The following is a 19053-nucleotide window of genomic DNA, read 5'->3' as shown; positions in this document are numbered from 1 at the left end:
GTACTGTTCACACCTTAGTGTCAGTTACCATCCCATCCAGTAAACAGGAAGTCTTAATTTGCACGTGCACCATCTGCAGGAGGAATCCTCACTACATGTTCATACTTTTCATCTGGTGTTCCAGGTTTTTTAAATGTTTAAATCCATAATTATGTCTCAAAATTTTCTTAACTTGATGGCATCAGTTACATTGCTTATGTGTATTTATTTCTATCTCTCAAGGAGTGTTTCATTTTTTCATTAGTGCATGTTACTAACACAAAACAGTGTGGTTTCTTTTGGGAATTTGGTACCTGCATTAAAGCATATCTTGGTCATTTTCAAGTCCTTTATTGCCCATTATACCCCTCTCACCGTCATCCCTTTCCCCATCTTCGAAGTTCTATCCTTTGGTTTCCTGCTATTACTCACTTGCCCACTTACTCATTTATTTATTTTTAGGTATATAGGAGAAAACGTGATGTTTGACTTTCTGAGTCTGTCTTATTTTTGTACCATGTGTACCAGGGATCGAACTTGCGACCTCAAGGTGGGCAGCGGCACCACTGAGCTAAATCCCCAGCCCCTGGAAGGATATTTCTTAAAGTGTAGTGAATAGATCGTGTTTAACTGTCACACAAAATACTTACTATACATATGTATGACTGGATTCAAATTTTTATGTATGTAAGGGAGCTAGAAATCTGCCTGTTTTATAGACTTTCTTTAGGATTCTTACCCATGCTAACATTTGACAGTCTTGGCAATAATCGTTTTACTGGTAGCACATTCTATTGTCAGTACCTGCTGGTGCCATTAATGCCTCTGGTTGTGATGTATTAATAGAGATACATATTGAATCCATCAAGATATGCGGTGAGCTGCACCATTGAAATGCTGGATGGTCCTGACCTTTTCAGAGTTGTCCTGTTAGAGCTGTGCCACATAGGTCTTTTTGTTGAAGTCCTAGAGGTAAAAAACCTACTATCTATTCCATACTTTTAGTTCTGTATCATCAGCTTTTCTCCTGTAAAGGACTTCTGTTAAAATTCAGTTCCTCTGGGAAATACAATGTATCAGTCATGTTTTAATCCAGAGGCAAAAGCCACACAGTGATTAGATTAGGGAAAGTGTAAGATAAAGACTTACTATCATAAAGTAAGGAATACCAACTAAAGGGTAGGCAATTTTAATTATTACAGGAATAGAGATATAGGGAGCTGTCTTTAGCCTAGGGTGGAAGCAGAACATTTCAGGGAGGAACAAATCTGAACAACCCAATCTTCTTTCCTTCCAACCCAAGGCTGAGGCCTGGAAATTCTGAAGACAGCATAGCTGTCATTACTGGGGGCAGAGAAGTTCATGGGTGCCATCTGGTGAAATTCAAACTCCCTGAGAAGCTTCCTGTGAGTATGGTACACCAGAAACTACCCTCTGTAGACATCTTTAAGGGAAATCCTTATAAATTTTGTTGGAAAGCTGACCACAAAGGCTCTGCAGTGGGGTATTTTGCTGAAAAGTTCTGGGAGAAGCTGCCCATAGTAATTGTCCATGGCATGGACCTGGCCAGGAAACCATCTGTGGGCGTGATACCTTTGATCCTTGCTGGGGGTCTGCTCTACTGGGTATTGTGCACAGTCCAGCAGTGAGCAGAGAGATGACAGCGGTGAGAAGTAACGCTCCTTTCTACTCTAGGATCCTCTGCTGATACAGGGCAGGATCATGCCACCTGTGGAGAAAAAATATTCCACTATCCCAAAACAAGAATAGAATTTTGAGTTGACTGGCAGTAAATTGATAATTGTGTCTAATTGGTACATTACTTTTATATTCAGTTTGTGAGTGGTGGCTCTTCTTTGGGATCTTGCTTCTGCCCATAGTTTGTATAGGACTCTTTACTTCCCTTCTCCAGTTCTGTATCCCTCTCTGTATCTGCCTTACACAAAATCTCAGGCTTGCAGTGCATTGCTCAGCATTTACTAACTGCTATTATATTTTAATCCCATTCCAGAGAATCATAACAAAAATAAAGCTCATATTCTAAATCCCTAGTGCTGGAACGTCTCTTTGCAAGGTCACAGGACTACACTTTGAGTTCCATTTTGCCACCTTTCCTTCCCATCATAAAGATTAGAGGTTTCTACATGAGTGGATCTTTGGGGTTACCCTGTCAAACTTCCTGACTCTACCTAGCCACCCCCAATTACTGTTCTGCTTGTTTATGTCTCTACCTACTGGCTGTTTCCAGGTTTCTTTCATTGTGATTTCTTACTGAATTCCTTTAAATAGATTATCTGGAACACAAATTATGGCATGACATCTTTTTTCTTTACTTATTTTTATTAGTTTTCCACACCGCACATTGGTTTTTTAGCTTAGTCTATTCAAAAGGTCTTAAGACATGCAAGGGGGGCTAAGTTTACCCTATGTAGCCTGAGGAATCCCAGCTCCACAGACATGCATCTTCTGGAATTAAAAAAAAAAAAGTCAGATAGCCTTTGAGAGTAAACTATTATCTTTCTGTAATTTATCACAGTAAAGATACTCTTATAATTTAGTTGAGGTAGTTATTTCAGAATTTGTCTCATAGTGTTCACTTTGGCAACACATAATACTAGAATTTGTTTTATAAATATTTTGGATTGTGTTTATTGTTATTGATCTTGCTTAAAATTTTTGTATGTCAGAGATTGAATGATTTGATACGACTTTTGGTACATAAAAGTCCTCAGTGAGGTACAGTTCTGTTGATAGATAATTTCCATGTAAGTGTATTTATAAAATATTATATTAGCATTCACAACAGCTGTAGAGATGAATAATATAAATATTACTCAGATTTGATGAAGGAAATAATGAAATTGCTTCGAGATATGGGGATAAAATGGGCATGTCCAAAGTAACTGGTTAATTTTATTACTTTAGTTAAGTAAAGATCATAGTCTTTTAGAAGAAGATCTTCCATCACCTAATAAAACTGTCATGGTAAACATTGCACAAATAGTAAACTTGATGCAAAAGCTCCAAAAACTGAGAAATCTCTTCAAAGACGGGTCTAAATACTCCTTCAAATCCATGATGTCTAAATCAATGTAAGTGAAATATAAGAATTAATTGAATTAAAAACGATAAGATGGGGCATAGAAGTAATAATAAATGTAAGAAAATGGGTAACATATTGCTTTATATAGAGCGCCTGAATCAAATCAGAAGGTGTAGTCACCTTGTTTCTGTTTGAAATGTTAAATAGTCTGAGATGGCATTATTCAATAGAACAGTCACTAGACACACATAGTTATTCCCGTTCTAATTCAGTTCAATTAAGAAAGTCAGTTTGTAGGCTGGGGATTTAGCCCAGTGGTTCCACCACCTGCCTCACAAGTTCAAGGTCCCAAGTTTGATCTCCAGTACCAAAAAAAAAGTCAGTTTTTTTGTCACACTAGCCACATTTCAAGTATTTCATAGCCACGTGGGCTTGTTATTTAAAAGTTCTATGGGACATTATTGATTTTCAAATATCTGACTTATAAAAGTCTCTGATTCCATGACTCCCAGTAACAAACCAGAAATTACTTAAGACTTAAGTATTACATTGCTTATGAATGCCTTCATTAAAATTACATGACCAACTTACAGATTTCACTCCAAACACCACTATTTTACATTAAACATACATAAACCCTTTTATGTCATAGAGTTAAAATATGAAGTACCCCTAATTGGAAGGGGCTATTATTTATCATGCAGTTAATTTATTAGTATCTCTAGGTGGAATGAGTAGATTTAAATGAAAACAATATAAACCTGGGTTGGCTGCCACTGGGTTGTATTGTGTTTCAGAGGCTCAGGCCACTTATCAGGCATGAATATAGTTTCAGACCAGATATAATATTTATACTTGTCATCTAAGTGTTTGTTGTGTGCTAAGTGTTTTTCTAGCAACTTTACGTGTGAGCCTCTCAAACACTTTATAAGAAAGATACTATTATACTTAAATTTTAACAGCTAAAGAAACTGAAGGTCTGAGAGGTTAAGTAACTTACCCAGCGTCACAGAGTAAGTAAGTGAATGAGATAGGGTTTTAACAGGTAATCTCCTTCTAGGACTTAGGATCATGACTACTAAAACAAATTGAATAATACATTAGGAAAAGGAAATGTCATATTTCTACCCATTTTATTTTTGTCATTTTTGTTAGTGTTGTTGGTGTTGTTAATTACATTCATAGAAGACAGAATTACATGGTTTGGATTTTATGCTTCTTACTAGTTAATTTCACTTAGTATCCATGAATAAAGGTTAAAGAATATGTTAATTTTGTGACCTTCATAGATCTAGAGACTATCCATTGTAGTTCTTATGATATGTGAACTCATTATTTGAAATATTAAAATTTTCTCTATTAAAAATTCAGGTGGGATGAAGAAAAGCCATCAACAAAAGTGGACAGCTGTGAAACTGTGAAGCAGAAAATTCAAGGTGATAATCTTGTATACACATTAGCCTTTCTACGGCTTCCTAAATATATGAACATTTTGAAATTAAGTTTAAATTTAAATGGCTATAATTATACCATAGTAAATTTTAAGTTATTTAATAGTGAGCTTGTATTTCAATACAAGTATCATGATGTTCCAGATCCTAGGAACATAAAAATGACTGTACAATGTTGTCATTGCCCCCATGAAATTCAAACTTTAGAAGGACATAGACACATTATGAATCATTTTAATATATTGTAAGACATGATGGAAGTATGTGTGTTTTAGGAAATTTTATACAGCCTGAAAGGATAAACAGAATATAGTTAAGTGAAGGAAGATAATATTTGTTATTTTAACAAGATGATAATAGCATGAATAAACAGCAAGAATAGAGAATGACACCTTTTGCTCACTTCAGCAGCAAATATACTAAAAGTGGAATGGCGCAGAGAAAGACCAACCGCATTAGTGTTAGAGTGCGTGCTAACGGACAGGGATGAGTTAGAACGGCCTGGTCACAGAATGCCTGGGTGTTGTGCTAAGTCACTTGTACTTTTATTGGGTGTAATAAGGAGTCACTGAAGACTTTTTGTAAGGAATTTGTATTTAATTTTACAGGTTTAATTTTAGAGAAAATATTGTGGCCACATGGTAGAAATAGATTTGTGTACTGTAAGTAGGAATTATATATATATATATATATATATATATATATATATATATATATATATATATATATATATATATATATATATATATATATATATATATATATATATATATAGAGAGAGAGAGAGAGAGAGAGAGAGAGAGAGAGACAGACAGACAGAGAGAGAGAGACAGACAGAGAAAGAGAGAATATTAGTAAAAGAGAACAAAAGGGACGGGTTTGAGAAATACTTACTTGATATAATTGGCAAAGTTGACCAAATGTGAAAGATTAGATAAAGATGGCACTGTCAATAGAAATGAGTATAACAAGAGAGACATCGTGATGAGGAAGTGATGAGTTCATAATCCCTTGTGTCATGCATTCCTTTTGATATCACCACTTATTGTCTGACTAGAAGGATCCACAGCATTTTTAGCTATTATTTGTCCTTTCTTGTGAATGAATTATTAAAAACTATAGCATCTAAACCCAACTAGTACATGTGATTGCTACCTGCAATTTATAATATCAGATATACCTTTAATTATTTCAGAATTCCTAAAAACCCACTCTACTGAAGAATCTGTGGATGTTTCTGCAACAGAACCCCGTAAGTTTCCTTTCACTTAAGCACCTTTGTGCTAATAATAATCTATGTGAGCACATTAATTTCTATAATTTAAAGTAATAATGAGTAGAGTGACAACATAGATTCCCTGGAGTTAGAAGCCATAGAGCTGAGCTGGTTTTCCGACCACTACTTCAGATGCCTACTTAAGACTGAAGGTTACCAAACCTAGACTCGGTTTTGAAACAGAGGTTTTGCATTGTAATTATAGCATGCTTCTGAAATATTGGCAGGACATTGACGAACACAGTGAGAAATTTAAGAGACAATTTGGAGATTTCTATACTAGGGTTTATATATCATCTCAAATCTACTAATGCTCTTACTGCCCCTGGGTACTTGTCAGTTTATAAATATAAACAGCATCTAGAACTCTTCTGACAAATTTCTGGCTACTTGTTAACAGAAAGGAAAAATTACTTTGTTCATGTCTTAATATTGGAGAGAATCTTGAAATGATGGAATACAGTTTCAAATTTTTAAATAGGATTGGGTTGGATAAAGTTGCCGTTATATCTTCTCTTCTTCAACTTTAGCTTTAACCTCCCAAGTTCTGTGGAGACTTCTGATTCAGGGGAGCTCTGACCAACTAGGTGGAGTCAAAGGGAATGGATACTGAAAGCCACTCTGCATCCAGGGCAACCCTCTGAACATCTAAGTATCTTACTTTCTTTTCTTGATGCTGGGGCAAAATACCCAATACCCAGAGTTAACAAGGAAAGATTTATTTCCACTCACAGTTTGTAGAGGATTCATTCCATACTCAGCTAGCGCCAAGGCAGGTTGACATGGAAGAGGAGTATCACAGAGCAGACACATTCCATTGCAAGGAAGGCAGAAGGCAGCAAAGCAAGTCTGCCTTCCCTCTCTCCCTTTATATTTCGCCCAGGCTATAAGCCTATTGTGCCACTCACACTCAGGGTAGGGCTCCCATTATCCACACTCAAAACCATGCTAAACCCATTTAGTTATCACAAACCCTTAATCTCAGTATTACACCCTAGATCCAGCCAGCTCTGAAAAGACCCACCTATGAGCATATTAGGCTTTGGGGGACATCTAGGTACAAGCCATAACATAAGGAAATTCTCCCCACCTTCCTCTCTCTTCTTTTGCCTCCCTTCATCTCTTGTGTGATTACCTTCTTTCTAATACTACGTCCCATAAATTCTAGCTTCCTTGGCTTCCCAAACACTGACTTTGTCTTTGAACTCAAGACCAGAAGGTTCTCTGTTGAAGTTCCTCTTTGTTACACTCTGGACTGAAAATTCCAGGCAGTAAATTATAGGTCATTAGGGCCGACTTTGCTTTCTTTCTGGATTGCACTTGCTGTTTTCTAGTTTCTGAATACTGCTGTTTCTCATATTTTTGTCCAATATCTAAGGTGTTTTAAGATAGAATGATAGCTTGCATAAAATATTTATTTCCCTTGGCTCATTTTCCATCTGTTTTTAAAAGTTCTGTGAGTCTATTGTAGAAAGTATATTGTATTGTTTTTATGCACTCAATCCTTCTATGTCTTTGAATTAAAACATTTATTCCATTTACATTCAAGTTAATTATTGATGTGAAAAGACTATGTTCGCCCTAGCTATCCTTTTTGTGTGGCTGTTCTCCATACTTTGCTTCAATATCTTGTTATAGGTTGACACTATGCAGCCTATAAGACTATTTTCATAATTGTAGGTAGCTAGACAGCTACCATTAGACAATGGTTTTTTTTAATAGGGAGATGAAGACTGATGATTTCTACTTTTTCATCTTTCTGATTTCAATCTATTTGTCTTTTGTTTCTTTAATGTTTTGAAAATTTCAGCATAATGATTCTTTTAACTTCTTGGTTAAGTTTATTCTGACATTATTTTCTCTTTTTGAGACTGGTTTAAAGAACACTATTTTCTTAATTTCCTTTTCAGATTTTTAGAATATACATTCTCTAATTAAGCTTTAATCGATAACTGTATATGGTTCTGTTATCTGTACTCTTACTATAGCCATTCTATTAATTGGGGGTTTGGCGATCTGTTTTATAGGTGGTTTGAATTCCACATTTGTTTCCTTTGTGATTTATTGGTTTTTCTGAAGTGGTACCCTTGGACTCCATTACCTTTTGTCTCTTTTCTTGGTTTTGGCTTTGTGATTACTATGACTCTTACTTGTAGTACTTATGAAACTCTATCATAAGGTGTTAACAACATTACTTTCACTGATTATAAAAGCTGTTACAATTTTGTTCCCCCCATCCAGCAGTTTGTTTTTTGTGTCACAGTTATCATCTTTTTGTATTATCTTGTAGTAAATTTTTATAGCTATGGTTATTTTCAATAGTTTTATCTTTTAATCATTGTCTTATGAATATAAGTGTTATATTCATGCCACTATGAATATTCTAACTTTGGCTCTATACATTTTTTTACCAGTAAGTTTTGCATTTTCATATGTATTCATATTACTATTTGGTGTTCTTTCATTTCTGATTGAAGAATGGCCTTTAACATTATTTGTAAAGCAGATCTGATTATGGTGAGCTCTCTCAGTTTAGTCTTTTAGAGGAAATGTTTATCTCCATTTCTGCAGGCTAGCTTTGCTGTGTAAACTGTTACTCACTGCCTTTTTTTCTTTAATGACTTTGAAAATATTTTCTTGCTCTTTCCTGTCCTGCTTCTAATTATATAATCATAATTGTCAACTTGATTGAATTAAGAGAAGCCTAGCAGATTAGTAAAGCAAACTTTGGGGTATTTCTGAGTGGGTTATGGGGGTCTGACTTTAGGGACTATATCTGATCGCTTGTTCTTTCCTCACTGGTACTCTTCACTTGTGCTCTGCTTCTCTGCCACCGTGAGGTAAGTAGCTTTGCTCCACCATGGCCTTTTACCGTGACATGCCAGCCTTGCAGCCAGCCAACCATGAACTGAAACCATTAGCCAAATATACCTCTCTGCTTTCAGTTGTGTATGTGGGGCATTTTGGTTATAAAAACGAAAAAAACTGAATAATATGATTATGCATCTATTCTTGCATGCTATCCAATTTTTCTTTAGGTCACTTAGAATGTTAATCATAGGTGTTTTAAATTCCTGTCTGACAATTTAAAAATCTAGGCTATGTCTAAATCTGGTACTCATGCTTGCTTTGTCTCTTCAGACAATGGTTTTGGTGTTATTGTTGAAAGACATATATGATGGGTATGATAAAAAGATTTAAGGGAAATGGACCATTAATGTGACCATTTTGTTTATCTGGCCAGTAGTTAGACTGTTTTTGTTTACTGTAACTGTACATGTCAGAGGTTAAGATTCACCCATAAATCCTCCAGGCTTTCCTCACTGATTTTTTTTTCTTTTTCTTCTTAGACTGTATATATCCTCAAATAACTTCTTTTTGCATTCACAGGTTCTTCTCTTTGATCAAGTCTGCTGTTTATACACTATGCTAGTTTTCATTTTGTTTACAGTATTCTTCACCTCCAGATAGGTTCTTTATGATTTGAGTTACTTTGTTAACTTCTAGGTTTGAGAGAGATTTTGATATCTAGGTCTCTCTCTCTCTCTCTCTCTCTCGTGTATGTGCACAAACACACACACAATACTGTTTTTAATTTCAATTAGAACCACCATATGATCCAGAAAACTCCTACCTAGGTATAAATCCAAAAGAAAGGAAATCACAATGTTAAGGAAATATCTGCACTCTCATGTTTATTGTGTCACTAAGGACAGTAGCCAGGATATGAAATCAACCTAAATGTCCATCATAAGATGAAAAGATAAAAAATGAGATACACACACACACACACACACACACACACACACAAATAGTATTCGTGAAAACAAGGAAATTTTGTCATTTGTTACAACATGGATGAACCTGTTTTAGTATATGTGCTGCTGAAGTGAGCACAACATTGATGAACCTAGAGGACATTATATTAAATGAAATAACATAGGCACAAACCATAAGATGTTATTTGTGTGGAGTCTAAAAAAGTTGACTTCATAGAAATAGAGGAGAATGGCAATTACCAGGGGTTGAGTGCCTGAGTGGAGAGAGACCACTAGAGAGATACTAATGGTTGTCAAAGTATATAAAATTGAAGATCATAAGAATATGTGTAGGAGACTGTGTTGTCCAGCAGAGCTAATGAAACTATATTATGTTCTTGAGAAATGATAGAGTAGATGTTAATTGTTTTCACCACCAAGATGATAACTATGAGAAGTGATTTTATATTTTATATAATCTAATATATATATATATAAAATAGATATATCTAATATATATAATATATATATATTAGATTTAACCATTCCATAATGTATGTGCTTCAAACTATCATAGTACACATGGTGAATACATTCAGTTTTATTTCCCAATTAGTTTGGAAAATTATAACTTTTTAGTGGATAAGTTAAAAATTACTCTTTCATGTCTATAATAAATCCTGAATTTAATTATTTTGAGGTAGGCTTCTCCCAATATACCATATAAATCCTTCTTGAGTACTCAGTCTCTCAAAGCAAAATCCATGGTTTACTTGGTTTCTTAAAATATCAATGGATTTGATTCCTTTGATATATGTTGCACATTTTTGCTTTTGCCTATGGCATTTGGCTTTCATCTTTCTTTCTAATTAAATTCTATTCATATTTAAGGCTTAGCTTACTTATATGCTCCTTCTTAGCTCCTAAACATTTATTGTATTTTTTATAACTTCATTTTTAGCATGTGGAACAGAAAAAATATAATTATTGTGTAGGAATTTAACATCCATGTTACTTAACATTTTTTGTATGTATCTCATTATTTAATAGAAGACTTGACTGAATGACTTCTGTCAGATACTTATGGTACACAATTCAAAAATTTTGTTATTAACTTGTAAGTTCATTGGTTATTATAGATCCTAATTATGTTGCTTCCTTTTTAAGTATCATGTAAGGTTCCTTAGGTCATTTAATGTGGTTGAAAAATTTAACAGGTTACCTATTTTCCCATAGCCTGTAGCAGCAGCAACCAAAGCAGTTTTTCTCTTAAAATACCAAAGTTCTCTACCACTTTCTATCATAAGTCGCATACCCTGAATCTAAGTCAAAATTTTTCACCTATTTGATGCATAGTTTTGATCAAATTAAATAAACTCTTTGAGCCTGAATTTCTTAATTTGAAAATGGTGATGGTACCTTCTTTTTGAGTTATTTTATGGATTTAGCGAATGCAGAATAACATAGTGACATCCACATATTGGGTGTTTAATCAGATTATAATCATCTCATTTATAAATTTGTTACTGTGTACTACTCCTGTGGCCTTCTTGTCTGTTTTTTTGCTTGTTTAGTTTTCACATTTATAGCAACGAATTACATTAGCATAGAGCTACAGCTTCAGTTATTTTTATTACTTTTAAATTTATTTCTGTATTTTTTATGTTCGAAACTTCTTATTCAGTGACTAATCAGTTGAATGCAATGTTGAAAATATTTGAAAAACAGGCAAATGAATTGGAGAGGTAAGTTTTTAAAATAACTCTTTTGTTCTAATTACAAAATGGAAATATCAAAGCCACAAACAAAATGAAGCCTCTGTCAAAAATTTATAGAGTACAAGCCAGGCGTGATGGTGCACACCTGTAATCCCAGCACTCAGGAGGCTGAGGCAGGAGGATCGCTGTGAGTTTGAGACTAGCCTGGGCTCCAGAGTGAGTTCCAGGTCAGTCACAACTACATAGTGAGACCCTGTCTCAAACAAACAAACAAACAAAAAATTTATAGATTACAGGCCAGGGATTTAGCTCAGTGGTTCCACTGCCTGCTTCACAAGCTCAAGATCCTGAGTTTGATCCCTGGTACCAAAAAAAAAAAAAGTAGAGTTCTTACATCAATTTTTATGATTACATGTAGAATTATGAATATACAAAGTGTAAAACGGAATATGAACTATTTGCTGTAGAATAACAGTATGTTTGTTTCTCAAAAATTAAAAATAGAAATATTGTATAATCTAAAATTTTTATTTCTGGGTATATACCCAAAAAAGTTGAAAGCAGGGCCTCAAAGAGATATCTGCACACAAGTTTATTCAGCATTATTCACAACAGCTAAAAGACGGAAACAACCAAAATGTCCAAGAAGAGTTGAATGGATGAATAAAACGTACATAGTATGTACCACATCCACAGCAGGATATTATTTAGTCTTAGAGGAAATATTGATACATGCTACAATGTGGTAAAACTTGGAGACATCACAAGTCAAATAAAACAGCCCCCAAAAGACAAACCACTGTATGATTTCCCTTATATTAAGTACCTACACTAATCAAATTCATAGAGACATAAAGTGATTGCCAGGAGGTAGAGGGAGGGGTAAATTGGAAATTATTGTTTCATGCATACAGAGCTTCAGGTTTACATGATGAAGAGAGCTGGATATTAGTTGTAAAATAATGTGAATGTACTGAGTACTACTTAATGTACTGAGTACACTTAAAATGGTTAAGATGGTAAATTATGTTATGTGCATTTTATAGTTAAAAATCTAAACATTGTAATGATGCAAAATGTAGTTCATACATATTCTTTTCACTTGTAAATTTATGTTTCCTTTGAAAGTAAATGTTGATTATTTTTCTTTTATTTTGTAATTGCCAAAATTATGTATATTTATGGTATATAATGGGACATTTTCATATATGAATACATTGTAGAATGGCCAAAGCAAGTTATATACCATATTCAGCAGCTTCACATTCTAATAGTTTTTGATGGTGAGAACTTTAAAAATCTGTTCACTGAGCAATTTTAAGATTTACACTACATCATTGACTGTAGTTAGCATATTGTACAGTAGATCTCTATAAATTATTCTTGCATCTAAATGAAACTTTGTACTTTTAACCAAAACTTCCTCTTCTTCCTGTCTTCCCATATTAACTACCTTTCTTCTCTCTGTTTCTGTTTGTCCTTTTTAGATTCCATAAGCAAGATCATGAAGTAAATAACTTTTAATTGACTTTGTGGACTTAGCATGTTTCATTTACAATAATGTTCTCCAAGTTCATCCATGTTGTCATAAATGACAGGATTTCCTTCTTCAGGCTGAATAATAGTTAATTGTATACATTACATTTTCTTTGTCCATTCATCAATGGACACTTAAAAGTTCTTTTTCTGGGGCTGGGGATTTAGCTCAGTGGCAGTGTACCTGCCTGGCAAGCTCAAGGTCCTGAGTTCAATCCCCAGTACTGGAAAAAAGAGTTCTGTTCCTTGGCTTATATCTGACAGAAATGAAAAACTGTATCCACACAAAAAAATTGTATGTGAATATTCACATTAGTATTATTCATAGTAGCCAAAAAAATTCCAAATGTCTACAAGCTGCTAAATCAGTAAAAAGTGTGTTATATCTATATAATGTTATCATAAGTAAAAGGAACATAGTACTAACATGAAGTGTGCTCAAAATATACAGTGAACATTTCAACCTTAAAAAATTCTTACATTAAAAGATACATCACTATTACCCCTCAAAATACTCTCCTCACTTCACACACACATATCTCATCGTTCTTGCCACTTTCTGAAGCAGTTCTTCCTGAAGTCTGCTTTCATGGGACCCGTTAGTTGCTTTGATGTCCTGAATCAGTTTAAAACTTTTACCTTCTGTTTCAGTGAACTATCCAAAATAGTTAAATTTGTTGAGACAAAGTAGATCATTGACTTACTGAGCTGGTCCAGTGCAAGGAAGAATGGGGAATGTCTACTAATGGGTATTGGGTTATTTTTTTGTTAACTAAAATGTTCTGGGTTAGGTGGTGGTAATGGTTTCTCAAGTTGGTGAATATATTAAAATCCACTTAATTGTGTCCTTTAAAAATGAATTGAATGGTATATTGATTATATCTTAATAAAGCTATTATTTGAGGAAGAAATATACTTTATCCCTATTATGGAACAGTTAGCAAACTGGCCCTTGAGTCAAATCTGGTCTGAGGCTTTTTTCATAAAGGAAGTTTTATGGGAACACAGCCTCAGTCATCATTTAACTGTCATCTGCATCTACTTTTGCAGAGTTGCTTAGTGCCTGGCAATGACCGTCAGGCCTATAGAATCTAAAATGTTTACTGTTTGACTTTTGCCAGCATGTGCTATGAAATAATAAAAAGATTTTTAAAAAAATAAAAAATGATCTTTGTTTACTGATAAAAAATAGATCTTCAACATATTAAAACATAAGTTGGAGCAATATACAGATGTTATTTGTGAGGAAAAGAAAACAAAGCAGAAATTGAACCTGCTAATACAGATTATAGATTGAGTAGGTACATATTATATTATATAAGCACATTGAACACAATCTGAAAAGTAATAGCAATCAGATAATTATTTCTGGGGAGAGCACTAGGGTTTTGAATGGTAATCAAAATGTACTCCAAACTTTATTATTTGCAACTCTTCACCAAGAAATGTGTAGTGTAAATAAAAATATAAATGCTAAGTTATAATACATTTTTATCTGTTTTTCATAGCTAAGAATGATCAAACTGTGTTAGAGGCTGTAAGTATAGCACTCTAAATTTTGAAATTACACTGTTACAGAGCTTTTAGTGGACTCTAGAAATTCCATTATACATACTCAGAAATAGAGATCTAGTGTTTACTCAAGAGATTCCAGTGAATGTGTGAGCTGGAAAGCTTTTGTACATTCTTTCCATTTCACTAAACTTTATTATCACTCTGGAATATTTCTCAGATACTAATCTCTAATACCCTACAGTTCCCTGAATAGTTGCATTCATTACAAATTCTAGTTTCTTAATCTCTATCAGTCCAATAATAGCTTCACAATAACAATTATTTTGTGAGTTAAGATTTACTTTAATAATTAAGTGTCCCAATGCCACGACCACTCCAGTGGAGTCTGCGAGACAATGCCAGTCACCTGGCAGAAACCAGACCCGAGGTATCGTCCCCACGGGGTTAAGCCTCCTGGAAGTCCTTGGCACACACCGCATGCGAAGTCAGCCGTGAAGAGAATAGCTGGCCTCTCTGCCTGCAGTTTTGGGACATTGGGTTCATTTATAATTCTGCTCTATTTTGTCTTTCTTACTCTTTGTTCATTATCTGTAGAATTGTATTCTGGGCCCAGGAAAGATCAGGAACAATTAGATGTTCCTAGAGATGGGGAGGTGTTGGGGCACAAGAGGACGGGCGGCCAAAGTGCTGACCCTGAGCCCCGGACTGTGAAGTCCTGAAGGTGATCCTGAAGGTGACATGCTGAAGCCAGGCCTTTGTTTTACAAACTTCCTCTTCTGACTGCGTATAGGTGTGGTCTTACCTTGACTTAGTGGTCTTAGCTTTTGTGATTGTATATAGGTGTGGTCTCACCTTGACCTTGTGGTCTTAGCTTTTACAGTACTATTGTCTATCTTTCTCATGCCTGCCTGTGACTGAAATCACTCTTGAGGTGTGCCCTTGAAACTAGTATATATGAAATAAAATTGCAGCAGCTACTACCTTCACTACTCAGTGCTGTGTGCTTCCTGACTGTCGCCGCCGAACCTGCTCCCACCTTTCTGAAGATCCCTGTTCTCCTCGTGAAATCCAGTCTTTGCTCCCCTACGGTCGGTAGCACTGGTGGATAAAACAGACAACACTCACTGCTTGGCCAGGGCCTGAGATCAGCACTAAGAGGGACAAATCATGTTGCTGGTATGAACCCTTGGTGATGAGTAAAATTGACTTTTATGATTCTCAGCCTCCAAAACGCTAAACTCAAGAGTAATCATGAGAGAATATGGGACATATCCCCAATAAGGGTCATTCTATAAAATACTGTATCTGACCAGTGCTCCTCCACACTGTCAAGGTCATCAAATAGAGAAACTGTCTTTGCACAAAGGAGCCTAAGGGGATATGATGACAATACGAAATGGGCAGTCACTGTCAGAATACAGGAATATAAAAGGACATGAGGCAAAAATGAAAGAAACACAATAAGCTATTATCTTGATTACTTATTGCCAAGACAAAATAGCTGAGACCCACAATTTCATGGAGGAAAGGTTTATTTTACTTCTCCATTTGTAGAGATTTCAGTCTATAGTTGGCTGGCTCTGAGGCAGAGGAGTGTGGCAGAAGAGAGACAGTCCATTGCAGGACAGGCAGGAAGCAGCCTTCTTTGTGCTCTCCCTTTTATTACATCCTGACTGCAAGCCTTTTGGTTGGTGCCACCCACACTAAGGGTGGGGCTTCCCTCTTCCCTCTTCCTGTAGGAATGTAAAAGACTTATGGAGAAGTGATGAGTGTGGGCTTGAGGTTTGTAGAATAACAGTGACACTGAGGAGATTTGGTTTCCTTCAGAATTGCCTGCAGTGTGATGACAAAACCACCAGCCCAGAGAGAGTGAACCAATAATCTGGCTACTATCGGCTCACTGTTTGAGAGCTTGTGTCAAACTGTTAAGCAGTTTATACACTGTCTGAATACTGACTGTTGATAAACAGCTTGCAGTATTTCATGATTGCTGTAGCTTTAGGCAGTATTTGCTAAATAAATCATCAAAATACAGATAAAGATATATGCCCTTGTAGATGCAAGACATATTATACTTTCATTTTAGAAATTTATCCTAGAACTCAGCTACCAGGGTTTTGTGTGTGTGTGTGTGTGTGTGTGTGCAGCAATAAATCCAGTGACGTTATAAACAGACTTCTTGTTCCTATCTCCAAAGCTAATCAGAATGAGACCACTGACCATTGATTCACCAGTTACCCATTAATGTCACATTTACTAAGAGAGTGATAGTTGATCAGCACAGGAACTATATGCAAGAGCAAAGCAGAAATTCCCAATGAAATATTGAAAGTTCAGAAGAGAGAACTGTATATTACAATCTTTGGATTTGACAGAGCTATAGCATTGGCTTTGTACATGGCAACACAACAAGATGGTACTGTTGGTGTGCAACATGATACCATGATGGCAAGATTGACAGAGATACCTCAACACAAAGGAAACCAGAGACAACTTTTTTACAACTTGACCAAAGGCAGAATAGATGCTGATGAGCTCTGCAGTGACTATGGTGTCACGTGAAATACAAAAGTGTTGGCCAATGATTGTGTTTTACTCACTGCTGAACATGTCTGGCATAAATAGTTTCATCGTTTACAAAGAAAATAACAAGCGCAAAATATCACAGAGAAATTTTCTTGGGGGATTGGGACTAGAACTGTTAAAAGGTCAATTACAACAGAGGAAGAACAAAATGTTTCTGTCCATGGAACTTGTGTATGGAACAAGCAGTTTTCATGTATGAAGACAGCATTGGGTGTAATAAATTGAAGCAAAGATTATTTCTCTCTCTCTCTCTCTCTCTCTCTCTCTCTGTGCGTGTGTGTGTGTGTGTGTGTGTGTTTGGTACCGGGTATCGAACTTGGGTCCTTGTGCTTGCAAGGCAGGCGGTGGAACCACTGAGCTAAATCCCTGACCCTGTGGTTGGTTTTTGTTTGTATTTTCAGTGTAATTTGCATAGGAATTTATTTTTGATGTTAGTTTTGAAGTTTTGTAAGTGAGGAAATGGTTGACATTGAATATGTTGATGTGTATTCTAAACACTCATTGCATATTAAAGATTTAATATTTTATTGATATTTTACTTTCCTGGTTAGTACCCATTGTTTAGTGTAATACAATTCATAAAATTAAAATTAATAATTCATCAATAGAAATACTTCTAAAAAATATATATGGATGTTATACATCATCAACCTTTCAAAAAATATGCCATGGTGCCCCCTTAATTTCCCTAATTGTTAACTCCAACAGTGAGGAGCTTTATAAACATTTTAAATCATGGAAATGTACACTACAGAAAGTAAAAGGGGGCAAACCCTGAGGAGTTCTTCTCCTCTGAGTGACCCACGGCAAGTAGCCCACAGCAAAGCCCTAGATTTCATTGTGAACTCATATCTACTAAACTACGTATCTACTAGAAAAACTGGAAGTTGTTATTCATATTTATGCATTCTTGCAGTAACAAGGATATCTTGGACTTTTAAATTTGATGATACACCTAAGGTTACCTATTTCTTTCTTCATTCTTCCTTCCTACCTTTAGACAATTTCCTCTAGGTAGGTATTTGAGTTGTTTCTAATTACACTTGATCGTAGCCAAAAGGCCAAGAAGCGATGTTTCTAATCACAAAAAAGAAATGTTGAACTGAACTTGTTTACATTTATTTATTTATTTAAAATTTTATTTATTTATTTTTTGAGAGAGGGTCTCACTATGTAGTCGAGACTGACCTGAAACTCGCAATGTAGCCCAGGCTGGTCTCAAACTCACAGCAATACTCCTGCCTCAGCCTCCTGAGTGCTGGGATTACAGGTGTGCGCCACCACACCTGGCTTGTTTTCTTCATTTTTTAATCTCACTGTTAAACTTATTTATTTGTAGGAGCTCTTGGTGTATCATGGAAATTAGCTATCTTTCTGCCCTGTGTATCAGGGACACATTTCTCTGACACATCCACTTTATGTGTTTAGCCCTCCTGGTCCCCGCTACTGGCCTCAAATGGCCCAGGCAGATCTCATCTTACTAAAAAGCTTCTGTACTTCAAAAGAAACCATCAGCAGAGCTAAGAGACAATCTACAATGTGGGAAAAACTTTTTACCAGCTGTTCCTCAGACAAAGGACTATTATCAAGGATATATAAAGAACTCAAAACAATCAGCCCCTCCAAATATAAAGACCCGATTCAAAAATGGGCATCCGAAATGAACAGACATTTCTCAGACAAAGAAGTAAAAGCAGTAAGTAAATATATGAATAAATGTTCCACATCACTGATCATTCGAGAGATGCAGATGAAAACAACACTGAGATTCCACCTCACCTCACAAAGAATGGCTGCTATCAAGAAATCACACAATAACAAATGTTGGCGGGGATGTGGGGAGAAAGGAACCCTTCTCCATTGTTGGTGGGAGTGCAGACTGGTGCAAACACTGTGGAAATCGATATGGAGATACCTCAAAGAGCTTGGAATGGAGGTTCCATTTGACCCAGCCATCCCTCTGCTGGTTCCAAAAGAACGAAAAGAATCATATCACAGAGAAGTATGTGCACCCATGTTTATAGCGGCACAGTTTGTAATAGCTAAATCTTGGAAACAGCCCATTTGCCCATCCGTTGGAAACTGGATAAAGAAGATGCGGTTTTTCTATAAAATGGAATATTACTCAGCCACAAAGAATGAGAAAATAGATTCATTCATAGGAAAATGGATACATATTGAAGATATACTC

The 19053-nt window shown here is 35.6% G+C and overlaps 1 protein-coding gene across 1 annotated transcript in view; it reads left to right on the top strand.

The window, feature by feature from the left end:
* Window positions 1-12749, top strand: part of Ccdc7 (coiled-coil domain containing 7) — a 35679-nt gene extending 22930 nt beyond the window's left edge. The window contains exons 7-11 of the mRNA XM_010605551.1: window positions 2905-3071; window positions 4394-4458; window positions 5669-5725; window positions 11192-11252; window positions 12713-12749. Coding sequence (XP_010603853.1) covers window positions 2905-3071; window positions 4394-4458; window positions 5669-5725; window positions 11192-11252; window positions 12713-12749 — 387 coding nt within the window. The remainder of the gene's footprint in view (window positions 1-2904; window positions 3072-4393; window positions 4459-5668; window positions 5726-11191; window positions 11253-12712) is intronic.
* Window positions 12750-19053: the final 6304 nt, after the last annotated feature.

Source organism: Fukomys damarensis, unplaced genomic scaffold, assembly GCF_012274545.1.
Source record: "Fukomys damarensis isolate Sample0158 unplaced genomic scaffold, DMR_v1.0_HiC HiC_scaffold_19, whole genome shotgun sequence".
NCBI classification, from domain to species: Eukaryota; Metazoa; Chordata; class Mammalia; order Rodentia; family Bathyergidae; genus Fukomys; species Fukomys damarensis.
This window is presented reverse-complemented; position numbering and strand designations above follow the sequence as displayed.